This window comes from Gobio gobio (genome assembly GCF_949357685.1).
Source record: "Gobio gobio genome assembly, chromosome: 13".
Taxonomy (NCBI): Eukaryota; Metazoa; Chordata; class Actinopteri; order Cypriniformes; family Gobionidae; genus Gobio; species Gobio gobio.
The window spans coordinates 38,307,670-38,331,099 of NC_137106.1; the positions used below are offsets into that span (position 1 = coordinate 38,307,670).

Below are 23,430 nucleotides of genomic sequence, written 5' to 3' on the forward strand. Positions count from 1 at the left end.
TTTAGTTTTTTAATAGCAAAAAAAATCCTTTTTTGTGCAAATGTAAAGACCTCTTCATACCAAAATTGAAATAATAAGCCTCAGGCTGAGATAAAAATGCAAATTTACGCATGAACCATACTGCCGTGCTGTGCTGCCATTCTGGACAATGGAAGAATAGGACGCAGGAGAAAAACGTTTTACCAATAAAAACAAAAAATCTAGTAATTTTTGCTCATGGCTTAACTGAATCAAAGATCAGCAGCACGACATTGGTCAATAAAGGTAGATTAAATGCATAAAAATATTTGTTTTATTTAACATTTATATATTTGAGGTTTGCATAGTACTCTGATTTTGCATTTGACTGATGTTATTAATTTTGAGGAGTACTGAATCTTTATTGTGCAAGTGAGATGAGTAAATGCTCACATTTAGTCTAGAACTACAATAACACATTTACACACAACGCCTCTGCACTTACTCTCGATTTTTCTCACCATGGGGACAGGAGAGTCAGTCAAATAAACAAATAAATGTGAAAAAGTAACTTGCGTTACTTTTTTGAAAAAGTAACTCAGATATTTTGTTGTAAATTTGAAAAGTAATGCGTTACTTTACTAGTTACTTGAAAAAGTAATATTATTACGCAACTCAAGTTACTTGTAATGCGTTACCCCCAACACTGCACACACGATTGTTTCAGTTATGAAAAAAAACTAAACGCTGACTTTGAACAAATTGGAAATTTATTATAGACTTTTAAAAGAAAGCCAAGCCATCCCAAATGTTCACAATACTGTATCTGGATAATCACCTATTGCATTGACTTTTGCTAAATTATTGCACTTTTTTTATTGAAAACCTGCATTTAAAAAAAAAATCATGAGCTTATGCATCAGCAACAGAAAAGCCTGTGAGTGTACTTCTCAATAAAAAGTGTGTAAAACAAAACCACAGGTTCACATTTTGTACACATTACCCCCATTAGCAATAAATATCAGCTCTACAAACAACTGTACAGTTTGGGTTTATTCTCATGATGGTTTCATTAAAGATGAGAAATCATCTGGTTAAGAGTTTGTCAACTCTTGTAGGAAGCCCAGCACACTTTGAGCATAAGAAAGGCACTGCTGGTGAGGGTTATAGTTCACATTTTTATACCAAGTCACTTTCCAAAACTAATCGGAAACCTTTTTTATATCATCATATCGTTGTGTGAAGGCCAGATTGTTTCAACACCAAACTGTCGCATGCTTGATTTTAATGAGGTCAGGAAGCTAAAGAGTCCTTTCTCAAACCAGTTGGATTTGATTCTCAAGATGATGCTCTTGCTTCATCACTTCCTGTGGGAGGGTTTAGCTGATCCAGCAGCTCCGGGAAAAGAGAAACCCGCTGGATGAGCGGGACGGACTTTTCAGCCCGTAGGAGGCGAGAATATACGCTCTTGTAGATCTTCACCTGCTCCTCTTCTTTAGCACTGCATATGAAAACACAAAACCACCACACAGAATAAACACTACAAATGCTATTCGTTTCTGTATGACTGGATCGGTTGCAGTGATTTTATCAATAACTAAAACTGAAAATACAAAATAAAACCATTAACAAATTTAGCTTTAACGGAAATAAAAAAATAAATTCTTTTATTTCAGTAAGTTAAAAAAGGAAAAAAGGTATCAAGTTAAAGTAGTAAAGTTACTAAAATTGAAAAATATTCAAATAAAAATTAAATAAATACTAAGATAGTGATGATAATATAACCACACTGATCTGTAGCATAAATTGAGATGGAATATGGTACTTTGAATATGGTTTTTGTATCCCTCACCTGAGTTTACGTTTGCTTGCAGTGCTGAGTTTAATCAGTTGCAGCAACAGGAAGGAGAAACTGGGCTCGAAGACGCCAATTAACTTCACAACCTCTTCTGTGTTCAGCTCCGAGGAGGAAGAGCTATCTGACCCCTCATGGAGTTCTTCAGGTTTGTCTTCTGACGTCAATATCTGTCAACATACGTCACATGTAAAAAACGGACATTCCTCAAAGAGAACAATAATTATTATTAATATTAATAAATTATTTAATGTATTGATAATAATTACTATACAAATGAAAATCTTTAAATAATAATGTTAATAAAAGGCACTTTTATCCAAAAGGAATTACAAACAATAATACAAATAATAGTAAATATAATAATAATTAATTATTATTAATAATAATAAAACAATCTTAATATAAATCTTAATATAATGCACTTTTATCCAAGGGATTTACAAATTAGAAATTATTATTATTATTATTATTATAGTAATAATACTAACAATCTTCATAATAACACTTTTGTCCAATGAACTTACAAAGGAATAATTATTTAATTCAATTATATATATTATATATATATATATATATATATATACACATACATACACACACACACACACTCAGGAAGGATTATTAGGAACACCATACTAATGTGTTTGACTTCAGAACTGCCTTAATTCTACGTGGCATTGATTCAACAAGGTGCTGAAAGCATTCTTTAGAAATGTTGGCCCATATTGATAGGATAGCATCTTGCAGTTGATGGAGATTTGTGGGATGCACATCCAGGGCCCGAAGCTCCCGTTCCACCACATCCCAAAGATGCTCTATGGGGTTGAGATCTGGTGACTGTGGGGGCCATTTTAGTACAGTGAACTCAAGAAACCAATTTGAAATGATTCGAGCTTTGTGACATGGTGCATTATCCTGCTGGAAGTAGCCATCAGAGGATGGGTACATGGTGGTCATAAAGGGATGGACATGGTCAGAAACAATGCTCAGGTAGGCCGTGGCATTTAAACGTTGCCCAATTGGCACTAAGGGGCCTAAAGTGTGCCAAGAAAACATCCCCCACACCATTACACAACCACCACCAGCCTGCACAGTGGTAACAAGGCATGATGGATCCATGTTCTCATTCTTTTTACGCCTAATTCTGACTCTACCATCTGAATGTCTCAACAGAAATCGAGACTCATCAGACCAGGCAACAATTTTCCAGTCTTCAACTGTCCCAATTTTGGTGAGCTCGTGCAAATTGTAGCCTCTTTTTCCTATTTGTAGTGGAGATGAGTGGTACGCGGTGGGGTCTTCTGCTGTTGTAGCCCATCCGCCTCAAGGTTGTGCGTGTTGTGGCTTCACAAATGCTTTGCTGCATACCTCGGTTGTAACGAGTGATTATTTCAGTCAAAGTTGCTCTTCTATCAGCTTGAATAAGTCGGCCCATTCTCCTCTGACCTCTAGCATCAACAAGGCATTTTCGCCCACAGGACTGCCGCATACTGGATGTTTTTCCCTTTTCACACCATTCTTTGTAAACCCTAGAAATGGTTGTGCGTGAAAATCCCAGTAACTGAGCAGATTGTGAAATACTCAGACCGGCCCGTCTGGCACCAACAACCATGCCACGCTCAAAATTGCTTAAATCACCTTTCTTTCCCATTCTGACATTCAGTTTGGAGTTCAGGAGATTGTCTTGACCAGGACCAAACAACTGAAGCAACTGCCATGTGATTGGTTGATTAGATTATTGCATTAATGAGACATTGAACAGGTGTTCCTAATAATCCTTTAGGTGAGTGTGTGTATATATATATATATATATATATATATATATACACACACACACACACACACACACATATATATATATATACACACACACACACACACACATATAGATGTTTATCGGTTGACACAGCCCTGTTTAAATGTTTCAAATGTTTAATTAATTACATGTTTTGCTGATTAATTAATCAAATTAATCGCACATAAATTTTGGCTGAGAAATTCCCCCCCAAAAAGACCATTTAAAATAATTATTGTGTTAGACGATAAAAGCATTGATTAGACATTAGAACATAATGTCAAATAATGACATAAACTAAACCTATAAAATAAACCTTAATATCTTAATATCAGAAACTTGTAATAATAATAATAACAACAATAATTTGTGTGTGTTTTACTTTTTCCTGTTGCTCCAGCAGCTCTTTATGAATGAGTTTGAATGCGTGACGTGTTTCACACATGATCTCCAGAGCTCCGGTCAATGTTTTCAGTTTCACTGCACTGCTGTTCTGACCTGGAACATGCAGACACACAACACAACATATAGTCTGATTTGTGTAACATCAACCTCTTATGGCTGATATTTCCTGCAGTGTGCGTCTCTTACCCGCCATGGTGAACTCAGCGAAAGCCACTCTCTCCAGAAGTGTGCGGAGCAGCTCACACGGAGCATCGCTCAGACTTACAAAGAGCCGCACAGCCTTACTGTAATGCTGCTCTGCCAGAGCTTTGTGCTGCTTACGAACGCTTTCGTCTCCAACCTGAGAGAGAGACATGGGAGGAACGATCCATGTGGGAACATGTTGATGCTCATTGTATGCTGAAGACCTGTGTTTGATGATGTACCTGGTTGCGGTAGCAGCTGTGGTACATTGAAGCCAGTCTGTGGTGGATGGTCGCAGCTCTGTACTGGTAGAGCGGCTGGCGAGCGGACTCTGTATGCAGGTCGCAGTACTTCAGGGACTTCATCATGGTCTCGGTGACTTCCCTCTCGATCTGAAACGCATTATGCTCATGTTATGTGGATTTCATCATTTCAGCAGTGTGTCCAGACTGAATAAAGTGTGTGTGGTACCTGTTCCTGTGCTTTACGGGATAGCGGAGCGTAGTCCTGGAGGAGTGTGGCCAACGTGAAATACGTAGTAGAGAGTTCCCAGTTCACAGAGTCCCAGACGGCTGAGTGACTCTCCCTGCAGCTCAGAGACTTCAGTGCCCTCTGATAGTAATCTATCGCCTATTGAAGGAGAGAAAGAGAGAGAGAGATACTGAGAGCTACAACAACAAGGACCCTTTATCCTTATGTTCCTTATTGTGGATGATTACATTTACATGTATTCATTTAGCAGATATTATTAATAATCATTTAAGCAGACATTATTAACAAGAATTAGAGATGCACAGAAATTTCGGCCGCCAAAAATAGCATACAAATGGCCGAAATTGAAAAAAGGCTGAAAATATATGCCGTTAAAAAGTCTAATATTGATACAATTAAACAAAAAGAAACTAATTTAAAATAAGAAATTAGTGATTATTAAAAAAAAAGGCAATTTTCGGGTTTTGTTTTCAGCCAAGTGCATCCAGAATTTTCGGGTTTTGGCCCAGAATTTTAATTTCATGTATTCCCGAATAATAATAATAATAATAATAATAATACATTTCAACTTAATATATATTATTATTATTATTAATATAAGACACTACTACACAAGTGATGTACAAATGAGAAATTATAATAATTATACTTATTATTATTAACAATCTTAATACAAGATCCTTGTATCCACTTTTTACCCATCTACAAGACAAATTATTAATAATTTTCAATTGTTGATGGATGAAAAAGTAGATAATTGTCTTATATTATGATTTAATATTTATTATTAGTATTACAATTATAATATTTAATATCAACATAATATTTATTATTATTAATATAAGACACTTTTACAAAAGTGATGAACAAATGAGAAATTATAATAATTATACTTATTATTATTATTATTAACAATCTTAATACAAGATCCTTGTATCCACTTTTTATCCATCTACAAGACAAATTATTAATAATTTTCAATTGTTGATGGATGAAAAAGTAGATAATTGTCTTATATTATGATTTAATATTTATTATTAGTATTACAATTATAATATTTTATTAAAAAACTTAATATAATAATCTTCGCATTAGTTATTTATTCAAGGGATATATAAACAAGTTTATCATTAATAATAATAATAATAATAATAATAATAATGTAAATATTATATAATTTGACACTTGTATCCACTTTTTATCCATCTACAAGATCAATTATTATTAATAATAATAATAATAATAATAATAAAACGTAGATGGATAAAAAGTAGATGAAAGTGTCTTTTATTATGATTATATTGAGATAATAGTATTTTTATATAATTAATATAATATTTTAATAAATATATTAATCTTATTATAAGACATTTGTATCCACTTTTTATTCATGTACAATATCAATTAATAATAATAATAATATGATTTGTATTATTATTATTAAGATAATAACTATTATTATTATCTATATATTATTTTTTTTCAATAGGCAAATTATATCATGCATTGCAGAAGCCGTTTCATGCTGTCTTTAAGACAACACCTGAATTGTTCAAGGCTGTATGTGTGGCTAACCTTGTTGTAGTAGAGAGCCTCCTCAGGTGAGAACTCCCCGCGACCGTGCTCTGATGTCACGACGCAGTGAGCCTGAGCGCAGATACGCATGAGTCGGCCCATGTTACACAGCAGCAGGGCTGTGTTTACAGAGTCTGAAATCATACTGAAATCATGCATGCCCTTCTCAAAACACGAAAAACTCTTCTTCCACAGCTCCTGCTCGGCCACGCTCACACTCCTGCGCACTGGAGGAAGAAAAAGCTCTACTTCACACACAACTCTCAAGTTATCTTTCAAAAGACTTGCGTCTAATAGCAAACCAAGAAGCACTCACCTCCTTCTTTTTCTGCCTGCATGGCCGCAGCCTGGTTCATGTAGAAGACGCCAATCTCGTTGCGGATGTTACCGAGCCGTTTCAGAACCTGACCCAGCTGCTCCTGTCCCAGGTCCTTCAGAACTCCTGAGGTCAAAAGGTCATGGGCGGCCTCATAACACTTGCTGCTGACGATCAGCTGGTACTCTGGGTCTGGTGCCAGATCTGTGGCCATGCTAAAGGCTGAGAGAGAAAATTCAGGTCAAAGCAGCTGCAGTCATAACTCACACCATATTATGATCTCTTCAGTGCAGAGAGTGTGTGATCTAGCGTTCAGACCTTGGCAGGAGCTCTCGCGGTGCAGGCAGTGGAGGATCTCCTGGTCTTCTTTAGTCTGGTAGCTGTACTCCTCCAGATACGCGGCTCTATTGGAGGCATTCTGGGCCAACATGATCTGAACATCTCCACAGAGAGACAGACACTGACAGTGGAACAGAAGCACATGGGGGTGGAGACCACCGCTGATAGAGCAGTACGCATCTACAGAGAGAGAAAGCGTAAAGATCAGGTTTGAACAGCTCAAAATAAGCGGATTAATTACTCTTTAAAATAAATATTTTTTAATTTAAAGATATAAACATATGTAAACAAGATTTATGTGCATATGTTTAAATCTTGATATAAACAAGATTTAAAGGGTTAGTTCACCCAAAAATGAAAAGTCTGTCATTAATTACTCACCCTCATGTCGTTCAACACCCGTAAGACCTTTGTTCATCTTCGGAACACAAATTAAGATATTTTTGTTGAAATCTGATGGCTCAGAAAGGCCTCCATTGGCACAATGCACTGTACACTGTACACTAAAGACGTCGTTACAAAGTCCATCTCACTACAGTGTTTCTACAATAATTTTATGAAGCGACGAGAATAGTTTTTGTGCGCAAAAAAAAATCAAAATAACGACTTTATTCAACAAGTTTCTGTCTTCCGCCTAGGCCTTTGATGTGAACTCACGAAGCACCACGACGCATGCGCGAGAATATCACCTAGAGCCGCCGGTTCGGGCATCCAGAAAATGCACACTTTAGCACCATTTTGAGCACTACACCAAGGCCTAAAGCACAATCAATGTAGAATTCAACAGCTTAGATATGGAGCGTCTTCCTCTGCTTGTAAACAAAGCTCCCCGCTAAATAAAATTATGTTAGAACCACTGTAGTGAGATGGACTTTGTAACAACGTCTTTAGTACCTTTTAAGGGTCTTGAGAGTGTACAGTGCATTGTGCCAATGGAGGCCTTTCTGAGCCATCGGATTTCAACTAAAAATCTTCATTTGTGTTCCGAAGATGAACGGAAGTCTTACGGGTGTCGAACGACATGACAATTAATGACAGCATTTACATTTTTGTGTTTTGTGCAACTAACCCTTTAAACAAATAAACAAATGCACACGCATAGCGTATACTCTATCATCAAAGGTTTGGTGTCATGAAGGCTTTTTAAATGTTTCTGAAAGAAATAAACAGTAATATTTTGAAATATTACAATTTAAAATAAAAGTTTTCTACTTAATTAGATTTCAAAATGTAATTTATTCCTGTGTAGCAAAGCTGAATTTTCAGCATCATTACTCCAGTTTTCACTAGGTGTGTTTACATGGAGCACTGTAATCGGTTTAAAAGTCCAATCCGAATGAAAGTGCTCCATATAAACACCTCAATCGGAATAAAAATGCCCAAACCGAATGAAACTGTAATTGGTTTGAGAGGGGTGGGATAAACCTTTTCATGAACCGATCAAATGAAAAATTCCACCATGTAAACGACCTGATCCGATTTCTTTGAGTGTACGTCTTTCTGTGACGTGATATACAGCGTGCGTGCCTCCACAACTGAAGAGCGCGCGCCGCGCTCACACCAGGCTAATGTTGACAAGAGAGGAAAGCGAATTTTTCAGTATTAAACTTTTTATTTCGTAACAAGTTATGAACATAATGTTGGAATAATGACACAAACATAGCCTGGCTCCACCATATCTTGACAGCGTTTGTCCTCGGCTTCAACTGCGCCTGACAGAAGAATTTATTTTTCTGATGTGATTCTTACACTTTACAACAAATAATAAATAGCTTTTATAAAACTGTATAAGTCCTGGTGGCCGTTGAGAGTTGCCATGGCAACGGGAAACATTCAAGCTGCTGGAGAGGACGTGTCGACATTTCTATCTATATCTCATAAGTTATATAAAAAAGTTCAACAATTGCTTCTAATTGGTTAAGTAACATTACCCACAGTCTACTTTAATTACTTTTGTTAATATTTATATTGTGGTATCTTTCCTTAATCATCTGAAATATCTATGTTCTATGTTTAGTAGGCTATGTATCTACTAGTAATGATGCGGAGCACGTCTTGAATGCTTTCATTCGGGTTTCATCGTATATACTGTTTTTGATTCCGCATTCATCATTCACAGCTTTTGAAATAGCCATTGTATAGGACATAACTTAGGTTAAACTACTGCATGTTCGCCCACAGAAAAATAAATAAATATAAAAATGACCAACACCAAACTATTGATTCACGAACGTCGCAGTTACTATAACTGGCAACTTTACGAATCTGATGCGGCAGACAAACTGTGCGCATGTCACAAAATTATTCTGATTGAAAGTCAGCACATGTAAACACCAGATCGGTTTAGATAACATCTCATGTAAACAGTCCACCAAATCTTTCAATCGGAATGATTTTAATCGGAATGACAAAAAAGTGTGCGTGTAAACGTGGCTCAGAAATTATTCTAATATGCTGATTTTCTGCTTAAGAAACATTTATCAAATATTTTTTGTGGAAAAAGTAATACATTTTTTCCAGCATTTATTTGAGATTGAAAACTTTTGTTACATCATAAATGTCTTTACTGTTGCATAAATGCTAAATAAAAGTATTCATTTAATTAAAAAAAAATCTCGCTGACCCAAACTTTTGAATGGTAGTGTGCATGTCCTGATATTTTCTGACAATACTGAAAGCTGCATGTTCTTACCGTGGCACTGCAGAGCCAGTTTGATGTAGCGCAGTGCCCGGCCGTACTTCAGCAGGTTGCTTGCAGCATCTGACAGGATGTAGTATGCTTTAGACGCTTTCAGGAACAGCTGCAGTTTCATACGATGCTGCCATGTGCCCGGTAACATCCCGGAGCGTGTCGGCATCTTCAGTTCCTTGTTAAACGGACCGACTGTGTAACCAAGATGAAGAGTAATTCAGTAAGGGATCAAATAGTGGAAAATAATTCAGTTTCTGAGTTGATGAAGGGATGGGATTACTGACCTCTGTCCAGCAGTAGAGCAATCTCTTTCTCCACGTCTCTAGCTCCATTTTGACTTCTCTCCTCATATTTTAGAGGGATGGGTGTGCTGGGGTCGGCCGCAGGAAGGACACTCTCTTTCTTTATGCTGTTGTCCACTGCTTTTAAACCCTACACACAGAAATGTAAGGTTTTGCTTTGGTTCACATTGGTTAAAAGACAGACAGACAGAATGACAGATGGACAGAACGAAAGACAGACAGAACGACAGATAGATAGAATGACAGACAGATAGATGTGTGTATAGATAGATAGACAGACAGACAGACATTTGTATGTGTGTGTATGGATGGATGGATGGACACTGCACTATGGTAGTGAACAAAGACAGTTCCTTTCACAGTCCACAGAACTGAAAAAAGAAAATGCACATGAAAGAAAATGAAAACAAATATTAATCTACTGTTCTCACTTTCAGAACGTAGCTGAGAACCAGTCGGCACTTCTCCTCCTTGTCTTGTGACACAGGAAATGCATAGTTGGGCTGGGAGGGAAGAGAAGTATGGAGTCATTGGTAACATAATGCTGATGTAAATTCATTAAACATGAAAAATGTATCTATACTGCAGGCAGCTTATGTTCCATAATATCTGCGTATAAACAACAAAAGATCTCCTACTCTGATCTGATGTGTGCTCTTGTATTTCTCTGGAACTGACAGCTCCCCGACAGACTTGATGACGGCCACAGCTTTAGAGTCATCCTGTGGCTCAGAGGAGGTGCTGTAGGAGCAGCTCTCGTCTTCATCGTCCTCCTCCTCCTCTTCATCACTGTAGCTGTCTTCAGATCCCCCGGCCCTCAGTGACTCCCCGTTCTCCTCGTCTTCACTCACATCATCCAGCTGAAACAGTTCTGCCAGCATGTAGTGCGCAGAAGCGATGATCTACACCACAAAGCAGAAGGAAACGGTCAGAAATCATGCACAACGACACAGGAAATGTAATGAAGCTACATACCTGTGGATGTCTCTCCTCATCCAGCAGTTTAATGCAGTTGAGCAACAGAGTTCTGACGGTCCCATAGTTCTTCCTGTTTTGGCTCTTATTTAGCATCATGTTGCTGGCCACTCTGTCGTAAAAAACACCAAATTGATTCCTCTCTGATACTAACCGGGCAATGGAAAATTAAAGTGCCCCTTTTGTGCTATTTTAAAGTTTCCTAATTCAGTTTGGAAGTCTCCAAGAACAGGTTTACATGCATCAAAGGTCAAAAAACGGTTTCATTTTCTCATAATATACATTGCACATCATCACAGTGTTCAATGATTCTCCAATGACTCGATGGATGAATCAGTCTCTCTAAATCCTTCCTTTCCGCGAGCCTACTCTGCTCTGATTGGTCAGATGACCCAGTCTTTTGTTATTGGTCTACCGCGTGCAGCGTGTATTTCGGAAGTGTGTGTGTGTGTTTCTAATTTATCGCGGTGCACATGCAGAAACTGTATCAATAACAGTGCATATGTTAGCCCTGTACTAAAAATGACTGATGTAACATTAAAGTTTGCCAAACAAATCTTGCTCAAAGTAGTTAGAATGACAGACAATCTGCATGAATAGACACAGTTTTATGTAATAGTGGCCCACAGCTGATTTACAGTAGTATTTCAGTAAGACAGTAATAATGCGAGTTAGCTGGTTAGCCAGAGACCTACACAATATGAAACACAATGCCAAAAGTGGACGGGCAATATTCTGTTTCATCTTGACGTCACAACGAAACGGCTTACGATTCGTTTAAAAAAACTTTTCTTTTAACTGACCTTTTGAGAGACAATAACTTTATATACGGTGCACTTTCAGATTTAAAACTTTGCAGGATGTTTTCAGTCACTTAGAACTATGTTACACACTACATGAAAGGTCATTTTCAAAAATCCATAATAGGGGCACTTTAATCAATGGATACAGAACATGAGAAAGGTAGGTATGAAGGTAAATCATACTTGTATAGAAGCACAGCTACAGGAAGCGTGAAGGGATTCTGGCATTTCTCCTCTGCCGCCTCCTCACACAGAGTAGTGAGGTCATACAGCTTCACAATGTCACTTCCGCTAGCTGGATGGAGAAACAGACAGGCATTAGTTTATATTGTTTATAAATATGTTTGCAGCAGATCCTTTAAGTCCTTTAAGTTGCGAGGTGGGGCCTCCATGGATCTGACTTATTAGTTCAGCACATCCCACAGATGCTCGATTGGATTGAGATCTGGGGAATTTGGAGGCCAAGTCAACACCTCAAACTCGCTGTTGTGCTCCTCCAACCATTCCTGAACCATTTTGCTTTGTGGCAGGACACATTATCCTGTTGAAAGAGGCCTAATATATCCCACCCACTTACAGGTGATGAAGAGATAATCAGTATTATTCACAGCCTGATCTGTGTATATATATATATATATATATATATATATATATATATATATATATATATATATATATATATATATATATATATATATATATATATATATGCGCGTGTGTGTGGGTGTGTAAAATTAAGAACATAAGCCACCCACCTTTAAAGAGCCAGTATGTGTGTCCTTCTTTGGTACAGTTGGATTTCAGGAATGACAGGATATTCTGTGCAATGTCTTTCACAACCCGTGTTGAGAACGTGGAATTTTCCAAATCTGGGATGTCCTCTGTCTTTATCATTTCATATTTCTATAAACGAGAGTTGAGCCATTAGGAAAATGAACATTATCGTACATCAATATGTTGTGCAAACCTAACAGATGGATTTAATAATCACCACATCATCTTACCTGCACAATGCCATTGACGTGAAAGCACATGACCAGCTCTGGTACATTACACATCAAATTATCCAGCCAGTAATCAATTCCTGTGAGAATGTTGATTGGTTTGTTGTTATCCCTGTTAAGACAAAGTGAAATATAGAATATTTAAACATAGGGATTGTATAAATAGTGTACACTACCATTCAAAAGTTTGGGGTCGGTACGATTTTTAAAAAATGTTTTTCTTATCTTATCCTTACCAAGGGTGCATTTATTTAATAAAAAATACAGTAATAAATACAATTTAAAATATCTGTTTTCTACTTAAAACGTAATTTATCCCTGTGACGCAAAGCTGAATTTTCAGCATCATTGCTCCAGTCTTTAGTGTAATTTACTTTAAATTTCATAATTTATTTGTAATATTAATTATGTCTTTGTCATTTTTAATCAATTGGATGAATTCTTTTTAAATAATAGTAGTAATTAAAATTTTTTTTTTTTTTTTTTTTTTTTTTTAAATCTTACTGACCCCAAACTTGTGAACGGTAGTGTATATAGAGGGCTTAGCCTTCAAATGTAATTAATTTGGAAATAATTCATAGATAAATATATCCTAAAAGTATATGGGATGACACAAAAAAAAACACATCTAGGACACTAACCTGAGTCGTAAACTGACTGCTGGGTAGCGTCCACCTCCAAATATGGGCATATTTGATCCCACAAGCATGTGGATATCCTCAAATGTCCATAAAATATTCCGGACAAAGTCATTCCTCAAACCCTGAGACAGTCAGAGAGATAAGGAAAGCTGCCAGTTCAAAATACAAATAGATATCCATTTTGATGTACAATGTAGTTGTGATTTACTTGTATTAATTAAATAAAAAAAATATGTATATAAAGTTACAAATAATTATGATAAATTAAAAAAATATGTCTGTATTAAACGTGAAACAAAACGTTTACACAAAAAGTAAATATCTTGGTATTAATGAACTTGTGAACTGTGATATAAATAGGAGTAGAATATATTATATATATATATATATATATAAACATTTTTTTTACATTTTTCAAGAGTGCCATAATGGCAGAATTTTTGGATGCACGATTTGACTTTGGATGTTACGGAATGTTGGGTAAATACCATTACCTGACTGTTTTCTCCTTCATTGAATAGTGTGGGTAGATTTTGTTCTTTGGGAACTGAAGACACATGACCTAAAGTATATGTGTCCACCTGCTCCTGAAAGACACAAGTGGACAGGACGAGTCAGCCTCAAACAATAGTCCAGAATAGAGCCGCACGACTCACTTTAAACTGTAATAGAAGGGCTAATACAATAAGAATGCACAACATTTTAGGGTGGCCACTGGTGAAGGACAGGACGATTATCTCCCTGCTTTGTTTTATTAAAAATATTTCAGTGTCTAGAGTTCCTAATGTCCTGTACGATCAACTTTTGTATACTAGTAAAGTCATAATTTTAATACCAGGCATGTATCAAAGGGATGTTTTTTAAAAACATCCGGACTGTAATGTATAGAGGAATGACAGAATATATAGTAAATTGTTGATTTTGATATTTGGAATGAATTTTGGGTTTGTATGTTTTATTGACTGGACTACATTATTCTACATTGTTGAATAACGTAGTTTGTATGTTAACTTCTTGGGACCCCAGGTAGAGTAGTCACTAAGGTAGTGGCTAATGGGGATCCAAATAAACAAATAAACACTGAGAGCACATGACAAGAGAAGTAGAGGAAAGGCTGCCCAAACCTCTTTGGGTATCGCAGACTCCTCTGAATCAGTAGTGGAACTGTTGAAGGTGGCGGGCCAAGACGGTCCATCAGCTGCCGTCCCACAACCCTCCTCTGCCGCCTGATCTGTATCTGATGGCACAGGCACCGCAGTCCCATCACTGTTAATACTGAAACACAGGATTGTGGGTGTAAGTCATGGAAATCAGTGCTTTCATGAGATGGCAATCGTGTAAAGTCAGTTCTCACCTGTAATAGAGAAACTTTGAGAGGATGGCTTTCTCATTCCAGTGTTCTTTACTTTTCTTCTTTCTCTGCCACTTTTGGTCAATGAGACGCTGGTAAAACTCCTTCAGCCACGTCCAGTCACCAGTCTACAGGGCGGTTGCAATGTTAGTTTTATTTTAAGTCACCTACACTCCTGTCATTCAATAACTCTGAACAGGACAACTAAATGTTTTACTACTATATAAATCATTATTTAGTTTTAGGGGTTGGGGAATAATCACAAGAAGGTTAAATGGAGATGCATTTAGATGCTCCTGGACAAAAGGATAGTACAGCAGAGAGAAATAAGGTGACTGTTTCTGGTTACCTGTGATGACCTCATAAAGAGTTCCTGAATGTCCAGTTCATCTAGCAGTAGAGTGCTGCCCACTCTGTGAACAGCCATACTGACATGAGACTTACTGTAGGGGATCTTCAGCAACTTCTTGATGTTCTGTTAAAGTTGAAAAAAGCAAAGTAATAAGGTTAATCTTTTTTTTATTTTATTTTTTATCAGTCAATAAGTTTATCAATAAGTCAACCAGTGACGGCAAAGCCAAATTTCCAGCATCATTACTCCAGTCTTCAGTCACATGATCCATCAGAAACCATTCAAATATGCTGATTTGATGGTCAAGAAACATTTCTTCTTATTATTATCAATGTTGAAAACAGTTGCACTGCTTAATATTTTTTGTGAAAACCATTCTTAGATGAATAAAATTCTTAGATGAATAAAATTTTATTTGAAATAGAAATCTTTTATAACATTATAAATGTATTTACTGTCTCTTTTGATCAATTTAATGCATCCTTGCTGAATAGAAGTATTAATTATTTCTTTCATTAAAAACAATGGCTTTGATTTACTAAAACGAGAGAATGAATTCATATATATATATACACACACACACACACACACACACACACACACACACGTGTCCGCATGTCATATGCAGGTCTCTGTACAATTACATTCTTAACATCGTTATACAAAAATATGCGAATGACATGATCGACCAATCAGAATAAAGAGTTCTATAAAGTAATTTAATAATCATTTATGGTTTCATATTAAAAAGAGTTTGCATTTACAATACAACAGACTCACCTCTGAATCAGACACAACATCAACATCATCACCAATAGAGTCGATGAAGTCGTATGCCATCCCAAAACTACAATGAACAAAGAAAACACAAAAAGGCATGGAATGATCAGCTTCAAAAACCCTCTAAACATGCAAACTCACATTAAATATAAGGTCCTACTTTATATTAAATGTCTTTTACTATGTACTAAGATTTAAACTAATAATTTGATACAATGCAGTTATCATATGTTTTTACATTGTACAATACAACACCTGTATATTATTGCATCGGTAATTCATTTCTGTAATGAAATCTATATTGACTTGTCCCTTACCCCTTAATCAACACCTAAATCGAACCATACCACCAAACCTGCCTTTAACCTGCCTTACTCATATCACCTTAATAGCAGCGAAAGTGTCATGCAATACAACATGAACACAACAAATACATTGTTTGTACCAAACAATATTTTTTTTAAGCAAGTACATAGTACTTGATGTATGAAAATTAAAATTGTCATTAATTCCTCACCCTCATGTCATTCCAAACCTATAAGACCTTCGTTAATCTTCAGAACACCAATTAAGATATGTTTGATGAAATCTGAGAGCTCTCCGACCCCTCCATAGACAGCTGTTTAATTAACACTTTCAATGCCCAGAAAGGTAGTAAAGACATCGTTAAAATAGTCCATGTGACTCCAGTGGTTCAACCTTAATTTTATGAAGCGATGAGAATACATTTTGTGTGCAAAAACAACTCTTTATTCAAGAATTTCTTCTAGCCTGTGTCAGACTCTTACGCTGTTGACAGTGTAAACAGTGCAGCAATTCCAGAACGCCGGCTTACCACAGGCCGATGACGCATTCGCACGAGTCGTTCTGCCGTAGGACTAGGAAACACTGCACTGTTTACATTGCGTTAACAGCGTAAAAGTCTGACACAGGCTAGAAGAAATTGTTATTTTTGTTTTTTGCACACAAAATGTATTCTCGTCGCTTCATAAAAATAAGGCTGAACCACTGGAGTCACATGAACTCTTTTAACAATGTGTTTACTACTTTTCTGGGCCTTGAAAGTGTTAATTACATTGCTGTCTATGGAGGGGTCAGAGAGCTCTCGGATTTCATCAAAAAGATCTTAAAGGTCCCGTTTTTCGTGTTTTTTTGAAGCTTTGATTGTGTTTACAGTGTGCAATATAACATGTGTTCATGTTTCGCGTGTAAAAAAACACAGTATTTTTCACACAATTTACTTATCTGTATACTGCTGTTTTCACTGTCCTCAAAACGGCTTGAAAGATTTCCCTGTTCTATGAAGTCCCTCCTTCAGAAACACGTAACGAGTTCTGATTGTGCCAGCGGTTCCCGTGTTGTGATTCGACAGCAGCTTAGGGCACGCAGAGCGCACGTTACCGGAAATGTCACGCCTCTTACCATAACGGGGATGCATGCGCTCAATGATCTCTAAGTACAGCGTCCCTGGGAAAGCCAAACAAAGGTGACTTGACTCCGGGATGAAAATAACAGCGTCTCGACGACATGGCGACAAACAAACTATACAAACGCAACCGAACGCAACACTTCCTCTTATCCACGCGGGAGCAACAAGACCACGCCCCCTTTTTCGCATACTCTTGTGGGCGGAGGTTAGTCGACAAACTGCTCTACTGACGTAATTAAAGCAGGATGTACAGAGATGTAGTCCAAACCGGCCGTTTGCTGTAGTCTTTGAAAGGGAACTTCTGTTAAATAAAATATCTCGCTTGGCATTGAACTTTGAGCTTTATAATTTTACAGGTATTATATATGCTCTAACAGCAACATTACACACTAACTAAAGTTTGAAAAATGGGATCACGAAGAACAGGACCTTTAATTTGTGTTCCGAAGATGAACAAACCTCTTACGGGTTTGGAGCGACGTGGGAGTGAGAGTGAATTAACAACATTTTTGGGTGAATTTACCCTTTAAAAGACACCCAAAATAAAGTGTGATCAAATGTCATGTATACCTGGAGAAGGGTTTGCTTTTCCTGCTGGACCCGAGTACGGTGGTCCCCGCAGGGCCCAGATGAGCGTTCTCTCGCAGCCAGTTTGCTGGTGGCAGCTTGAGGTCGGTCTGCTCCTGCAGTAATGCATAGGAGGTGGGGGGTGGAGCGGCCGAGTACTTAACGACCGCACGACTCTTCACTTCATTGTTGCCCAGACAAATATCCGCCTCCTGGAGAACAAATGACAAATATTTGAAACAGAACTGTTAGGTTGCAAGTCATCATTCACCTCAATAGGACTGAACTGATCATGTAACAAACCAGCCACATTTCCATAAACAATATGCAACTTAAACACACACACACACACACACACACACACACACGATGACAGTGTGAAATGCTGCAGTCTGTGACAGCCAGGCATCATCTTACTGTAATGACAGAGTGTGACATTACTATGTTACAGTAAGTCTGGACCTGTTTGTTGTCTTCAGTGGCAGTGCTGCTGTGATCCTCCTCTTGTCCGGGATCTGAGTCTGTCTTCTTATCCTGAGAGCTCATATTCACCACACTCATCCATCCAGAACCCCCGGAAACCACGGTTTACACTCACTGTGTAATCACTGATTCTTTCACTTATAGACTGTAAGTAATCATAAATCTGCTTCACTAACTAACGTTACACACTACAGCACACCATGTTGCTTTTTTCCTCAAGCCTCTCGCTGTTTTATCTTAAATATCGATAACACATACATAGAGAAGTCCATCAGATTAATCGTTACCCCTCAGTTCACTAAAAACATTAAAATAAATGATATTTTCTAGGGAAAATCTATGTCTGTCACCTGGCAGCTTCTCAGTGAACACTCCAAACTTACTGTACCTCTCACCCGGAAGTAGACGTGACGTCAGCGACGCGTCTTTCTAGAAAAGAGTGGAAAGATGTAGAAATACTTTTTTGTACTATAATACTTAATATAATTTAAAAACATTAATATGAATATGTTATATGTTTAGAATATATAGGCTATATATTTGTAATAAATATTCATACAAATCGGGTTGTTTGTTGGCTATATATTATTTAAACAACACATTTTACCCAAACTTACACGTTACATTTTGTGTTTATTTGTTTAATGTAATGTATTATATTAAATTATTATTTTAATCCACGATACTATTATATATCGAAATGAGTGCATTTTGTATATTATATAAATAGACACTAAATCGATTTTATATATTATTTTGACGTTACTTATTTTATTACAATATAGTTTTTTTAATCCTCGATATTTCCACATGTTGCATGTTAAAATGCATATATTTATTGTGATTTTGTTCATGAATAGCGTGTGCATTCTGTTGCCATGGTTTCAAAAATCACTGCGCTCTCACCTGAGTTCACCTACAGGCCATTAATGGCGTTTGGAAATGTAACTTTTAATTACGTGTTTATTATAAATTCATGCAGTGACAATGAATAAAGGAGGCAAGAGATATTTTAATAAGAACCAGAGCGGAAACTGGGTAAGATAACCACACTTTACCAAACGTTAGTCTTTCCTAAAACATGTAACTTTATCGGCTCTTTCTTTCTTTCTTTCTTTCTTTCTTTCTTTCTTTCTTTCTTTCTTTCTTTCTTTCTTTCTTTCTTTCTTTCTTTCTTTCTTTCTTTCTTTCTTTCTTTCTTTCTTTCTTTCTTTCCTGAGTTAGTCAGTCATTTATTAATCGGTCAGGTTTGCTGTTTTCCAGTTCGTTCACTCTGGCATGTCTCAGACTGGACGTGGACAATCACGTGATCAGTGTACCAGCACAGGTTCAATGCTGGCACATGGAGTTCCTCAACCCCTGACACCAACAGAGGAGCGATATCCCAGATTATTTATTAATCCTGAAAAGGTTAGTAAATGCTATTAAAATAAAGTGACATTTTACACTACAATGATCATCTACAAAGTTACTTGCAGATAGCAATTTTGTTTAGTTAATAAAGGCTATTTAAAACTTTATAAACGAAAATAACTAGCTTCCGACAGACCGCCTACGCAAGTCGATTTACGCCAAAATAGTAACGTAAGATTTGATGCCTCTTGTGGTTCGACGTTCATCAATACGTCATGAGTGAGGTCAGGGGTTACTCTTTTTCCGTAAATAGTACATTAAATAGCATAATAGCGTAAATAGCATAGTTGTTTTACTTTATGATGTTTTGGAAGAGCCTGGATATTTTTAATATAACTCTGATTGCACTTGATTGTATACAGGGTGGCTTGAGGGGAAATTTTCAGTTTTGGAGTGAACTATCCCTTTAAGTAGCCTACTTGTAATTAGATTATATTACATTTTAAAATACTCGTCAGACTATAGTTACTTTTGTATTGCTTGATTACATATTATTCTCACAATGGCAGTAAATTATTCAGAATTCATTGTTTGTTCCTACTAGCCCAAATTATTATAATTTCTTTTATTTTCCTTTCTAAAAAAAAGCATATCACATATGTTCAGAAGGTCCTCCAGGTTTGTGGAATTGCACACACAGACCAGCCACTAGTCATGAGTCTATCACTGAAAACTGAGACTCACAGCATTTGATCTCTGGATTTACACAAATCATTTCACTTTTAACAAGTGTTTTCTCAACATTGCAATATCTAATCAGATCCTGACAAACACATCAATTATTATTTGAATTATCACTCAGTTAGTCATTCAACCATCTTTGTCAACCGTCTTTGGGAGGATTTCACATCATTTCATATTTACAATGCATGGATTCCCCAACCTTTTTGTCATCTGAACCTCTTTGACCTAATATATTTACTTGTATAAGTACCCCCTGAGATTCTAAGTTAATTAGTTATAAAAATTAGTTATAAAATTAAGTCAATAATAATAAATAAATAAGTAAAATTAAGTTCATGGTTCTCTGATGTCGGTTAATGGTCACATGACATGCAAGTAAACAAAATATTGTATCTTTTTTAGTAAATGTTTTATTTATTTATTTACGTTTATTTATTTAATTTAATAAAAAATGTTTGATTACTTAATAGCTTTTCTTTAAACTCACAAACCTCCAGCATTCCTTCACGAACTGTCTGGGAAACCCTGATGAAATGTAATATTTAATGCATTTCATGTTGTTGAGAACAAAGAATGGAATATATTTTCTTTGTCTTTGTATTTTTATATAAATTTTTATACAAGATTGCGCTATACTCAATTATCAATTTGATTAAATGAGTTTTCAAAAGTAATCTAAAAGTAATCAAAAATGTGTCCGATTATATTAGGCCTGGGGTTTTCAAACTGAGGTCCGGAGACCCACTGGGGTCCTCCAGAAGGTTCTATGGGGTCCCCAGATAGGGTGACCACCTGTCCCGCTTTGCGTTGTACCGCACAACATTTTCACCCCTTGTCCCGCATGTCGCATATTGAGAAAATGTCCCGGATTTTCACCAGTCTGTTGATTTTTAATGATCATATTGAGAAAACATGCATGCGTTCTTTTGCCTTTTTAAGAAAACATTTTATTTATTATTTTTGCGGCATCGTTTTTCACCTATATTTAACAGCGCTTCGTTAGAAGTAACATCCCGCTTACACAAATACAAAAGCCATTTTTAAACCATATCCAATGGTTGAAAAGAAAGGAGTAAACACGGTCACTAGTAGTATGTGACGGCTGTCAATCAAAATGTGGAGCGGTGATTCGTTCAATGTGTTCCCTGTAAGAAAACGAATGGATAGTTCTGTATATAAATGAATATATATATATATATATATATATATATATATATATATATATATATATATATATATATATATATATATATATATATATATATAAATTAATAAATAAGATTAACTAATTTAATGTTGTTTTTATTTGTTTCATTATTTATTTAGTTGGATTTTAGTTGCACTTGGTCAGAACTGTTTCAAAAGTAGTTATCTGCATGATGCCTGCTGCCTTTGGGCTCAGTGATGTTGAATTTAAGATTATACAACAGTTTCAGGTTATGTTTTAGTGTTGGTAACATGTCCCACATTGTCCCACACAAACTTAGTAATCGTCCCACATTTGGTTTGTTTGATGGTGGTCACCCTATCCCCAGAACATTTCAGAGAATAAAAAGACAAAGCAAAAATGGATAACGTCTACTGAACATTCAAACTGTTTCATCTCTAAATGTTTCTCTCTTTTCTTGCCTTAAACATATTTTCCAGAATTGTATGTTTGAATTGTCTCTTTCTAGTGAGTTTTTCTCACCATACTCCACTTTGTCTTGCTCACTGGGGTTCTTACCGCAGCACGTAAGCTGCTTACATACAATTATTGTGAAAGTTGCTTACACAAATAATTTTTAATTGAAAATGTTCTTCTTCAGGTTTATACATCCAACATTAAGTATAGCCACTTTAAGTTTGGAAACAATATGTTGTATTTATAATGTCATACTTACTATTTATCTAACAGTTTAAATGTTTTTTCATACATAAAAATATACAGATGGATTTTAGGAAGGGGGTCCCCATAAAAGGTTCATCATATTTGGGGGACCTTGGCATCGTAAAGTTTGAAAACCACTGTATTAGCCTACCTTAAATGTGTAATGGATTATTTTTGTATTTTGGAATTAGTAACCAACTACAATTTGCACTGTAATCATGCTGATCAATCCACTCTCACACTGAGTCTTTCTGTTGCAGAAAACAATGGGTAGAGACTATCCATTGTCAGCGCATGATAACCGCACAGCACTACAGGACACTATCGATGTGTATGATCAGGTGAGTTCCTCATTATGATAAATGGTGATTCTATCTATTGTATTTCATGTCTTTTTACCCATCTCACTGTGCATGTGTTCATTTTTAAAGGGTTTAGGCCGTAAGAAATGTCTCGATGAGCGTCGCCAGCATAACTCTCATTACTGCCTGTGCCATCATTATGACACCTTGAGTCCGGTTAGCGCAGCACAGGGGGGCAACTCTGCTTATCGGACAGACTTCCTGCCCAAACAGGAAACAGCGGGCAGAAAGGACCCAATCAGAAGGCGCTTCCCCAGAGATCACTCGGCGAGGTCGCAAATGAACGCTACGGCTCAGCCTGGGGATTGTTTCATGTGGTTTGGAAGGGACGACTCGAACCAGTACACTTCACTAAGTGTACTAGCAGCCACCAACCACTCCTTAACTCCCTAAATAAGACAATCAGAGAGGATCAGACAGTTTATGATGTAACTTGGGAATAATGGGTGGAGCTAGAAGGTCCAAACACACCCTAACCCTACCCATAACTCTATCCCTCCACCCATTAGCTCAACCCATGACATCCAGAGAGTAATTTGATTTGCAGTGAGCGCCACTTGGAATTTCCTTGCAAGTGTGTAATTATCTGATTTAACCAGCAGAGGTCAGTCTCCTTTTTGTCTGTCTGTGCCACTCAACTAGCTTCACTGAACTTTTTTATTTGCAGTCACAAATTTCCAAATGTTTCATTCTGTGAAGAGTATCAGTGTTGAATGCAGTGTTTAATAATAACAAAAAAGAAACCTCTTCAGTCTTATAAAACAGAACAATTTATGAAACGTATTAAAGTCACTATGAAAC

General features: G+C 36.6%; 2 protein-coding genes across 2 annotated transcripts; one reads left to right on the forward strand and one right to left on the reverse strand.

Annotated features, from left to right (window-relative positions):
• Nucleotides 1-275: 275 nt before the first annotated feature.
• edrf1 (erythroid differentiation regulatory factor 1) lies at nt 276-18,718 on the reverse strand. Its single transcript, XM_079832598.1, has 25 exons — nt 18,280-18,718; nt 17,821-18,029; nt 15,822-15,888; nt 15,039-15,164; nt 14,693-14,817; nt 14,463-14,613; nt 13,833-13,925; nt 13,339-13,460; nt 12,698-12,809; nt 12,449-12,596; nt 11,877-11,988; nt 10,891-11,002; nt 10,554-10,817; nt 10,347-10,418; nt 9,898-10,045; nt 9,614-9,805; nt 6,901-7,101; nt 6,583-6,804; nt 6,267-6,493; nt 4,671-4,829; nt 4,442-4,591; nt 4,203-4,356; nt 3,994-4,109; nt 1,811-1,983; nt 276-1,459 (listed from the first exon to the last, which is right to left on the reverse strand). The coding sequence occupies exons 1-25, from the start codon at nt 18,376-18,378 to the stop codon at nt 1,297-1,299; spliced, it is 3,717 nt and encodes a 1,238-aa protein (XP_079688724.1). The 5' UTR covers nt 18,379-18,718; the 3' UTR covers nt 276-1,296.
• tex36 (testis expressed 36) lies at nt 18,297-23,430 on the forward strand. Its single transcript, XM_079832599.1, has 4 exons — nt 18,297-18,447; nt 19,564-19,710; nt 22,528-22,608; nt 22,699-23,430. Exons 2-4 carry the CDS (start codon nt 19,579-19,581, stop codon nt 23,020-23,022), a joined length of 537 nt encoding a protein of 178 aa, XP_079688725.1. The 5' UTR covers nt 18,297-18,447; nt 19,564-19,578; the 3' UTR covers nt 23,023-23,430.

Excerpts from the sequence above, each read along its gene's own strand:
- tex36 (XM_079832599.1), top strand. The coding sequence starts at position 19,579 with ATGTCTCAGACTGGACGTGGACAATCACGTGATCAGTGTACCAGCACA. Across the intron at positions 19,711-22,527 it reads TATTTATTAATCCTGAAAAG|AAAACAATGGGTAGAGACTA; the intron begins GTTAGTAAATGC and ends TTTCTGTTGCAG. Across the intron at positions 22,609-22,698 it reads CTATCGATGTGTATGATCAG|GGTTTAGGCCGTAAGAAATG; the intron begins GTGAGTTCCTCA and ends TCATTTTTAAAG.
- edrf1 (XM_079832598.1), bottom strand. The coding sequence starts at position 18,378 with ATGAGTGTGGTGAATATGAGCTCTCAGGATAAGAAGACAGACTCAGAT. Across the intron at positions 12,810-13,338 it reads GCAGTCAGTTTACGACTCAG|GGATAACAACAAACCAATCA; the intron begins GTTAGTGTCCTA and ends TTGTCTTAACAG. Across the intron at positions 11,003-11,876 it reads GTAGCTGTGCTTCTATACAA|AGTGGCCAGCAACATGATGC; the intron begins GTATGATTTACC and ends TTTTTACGACAG.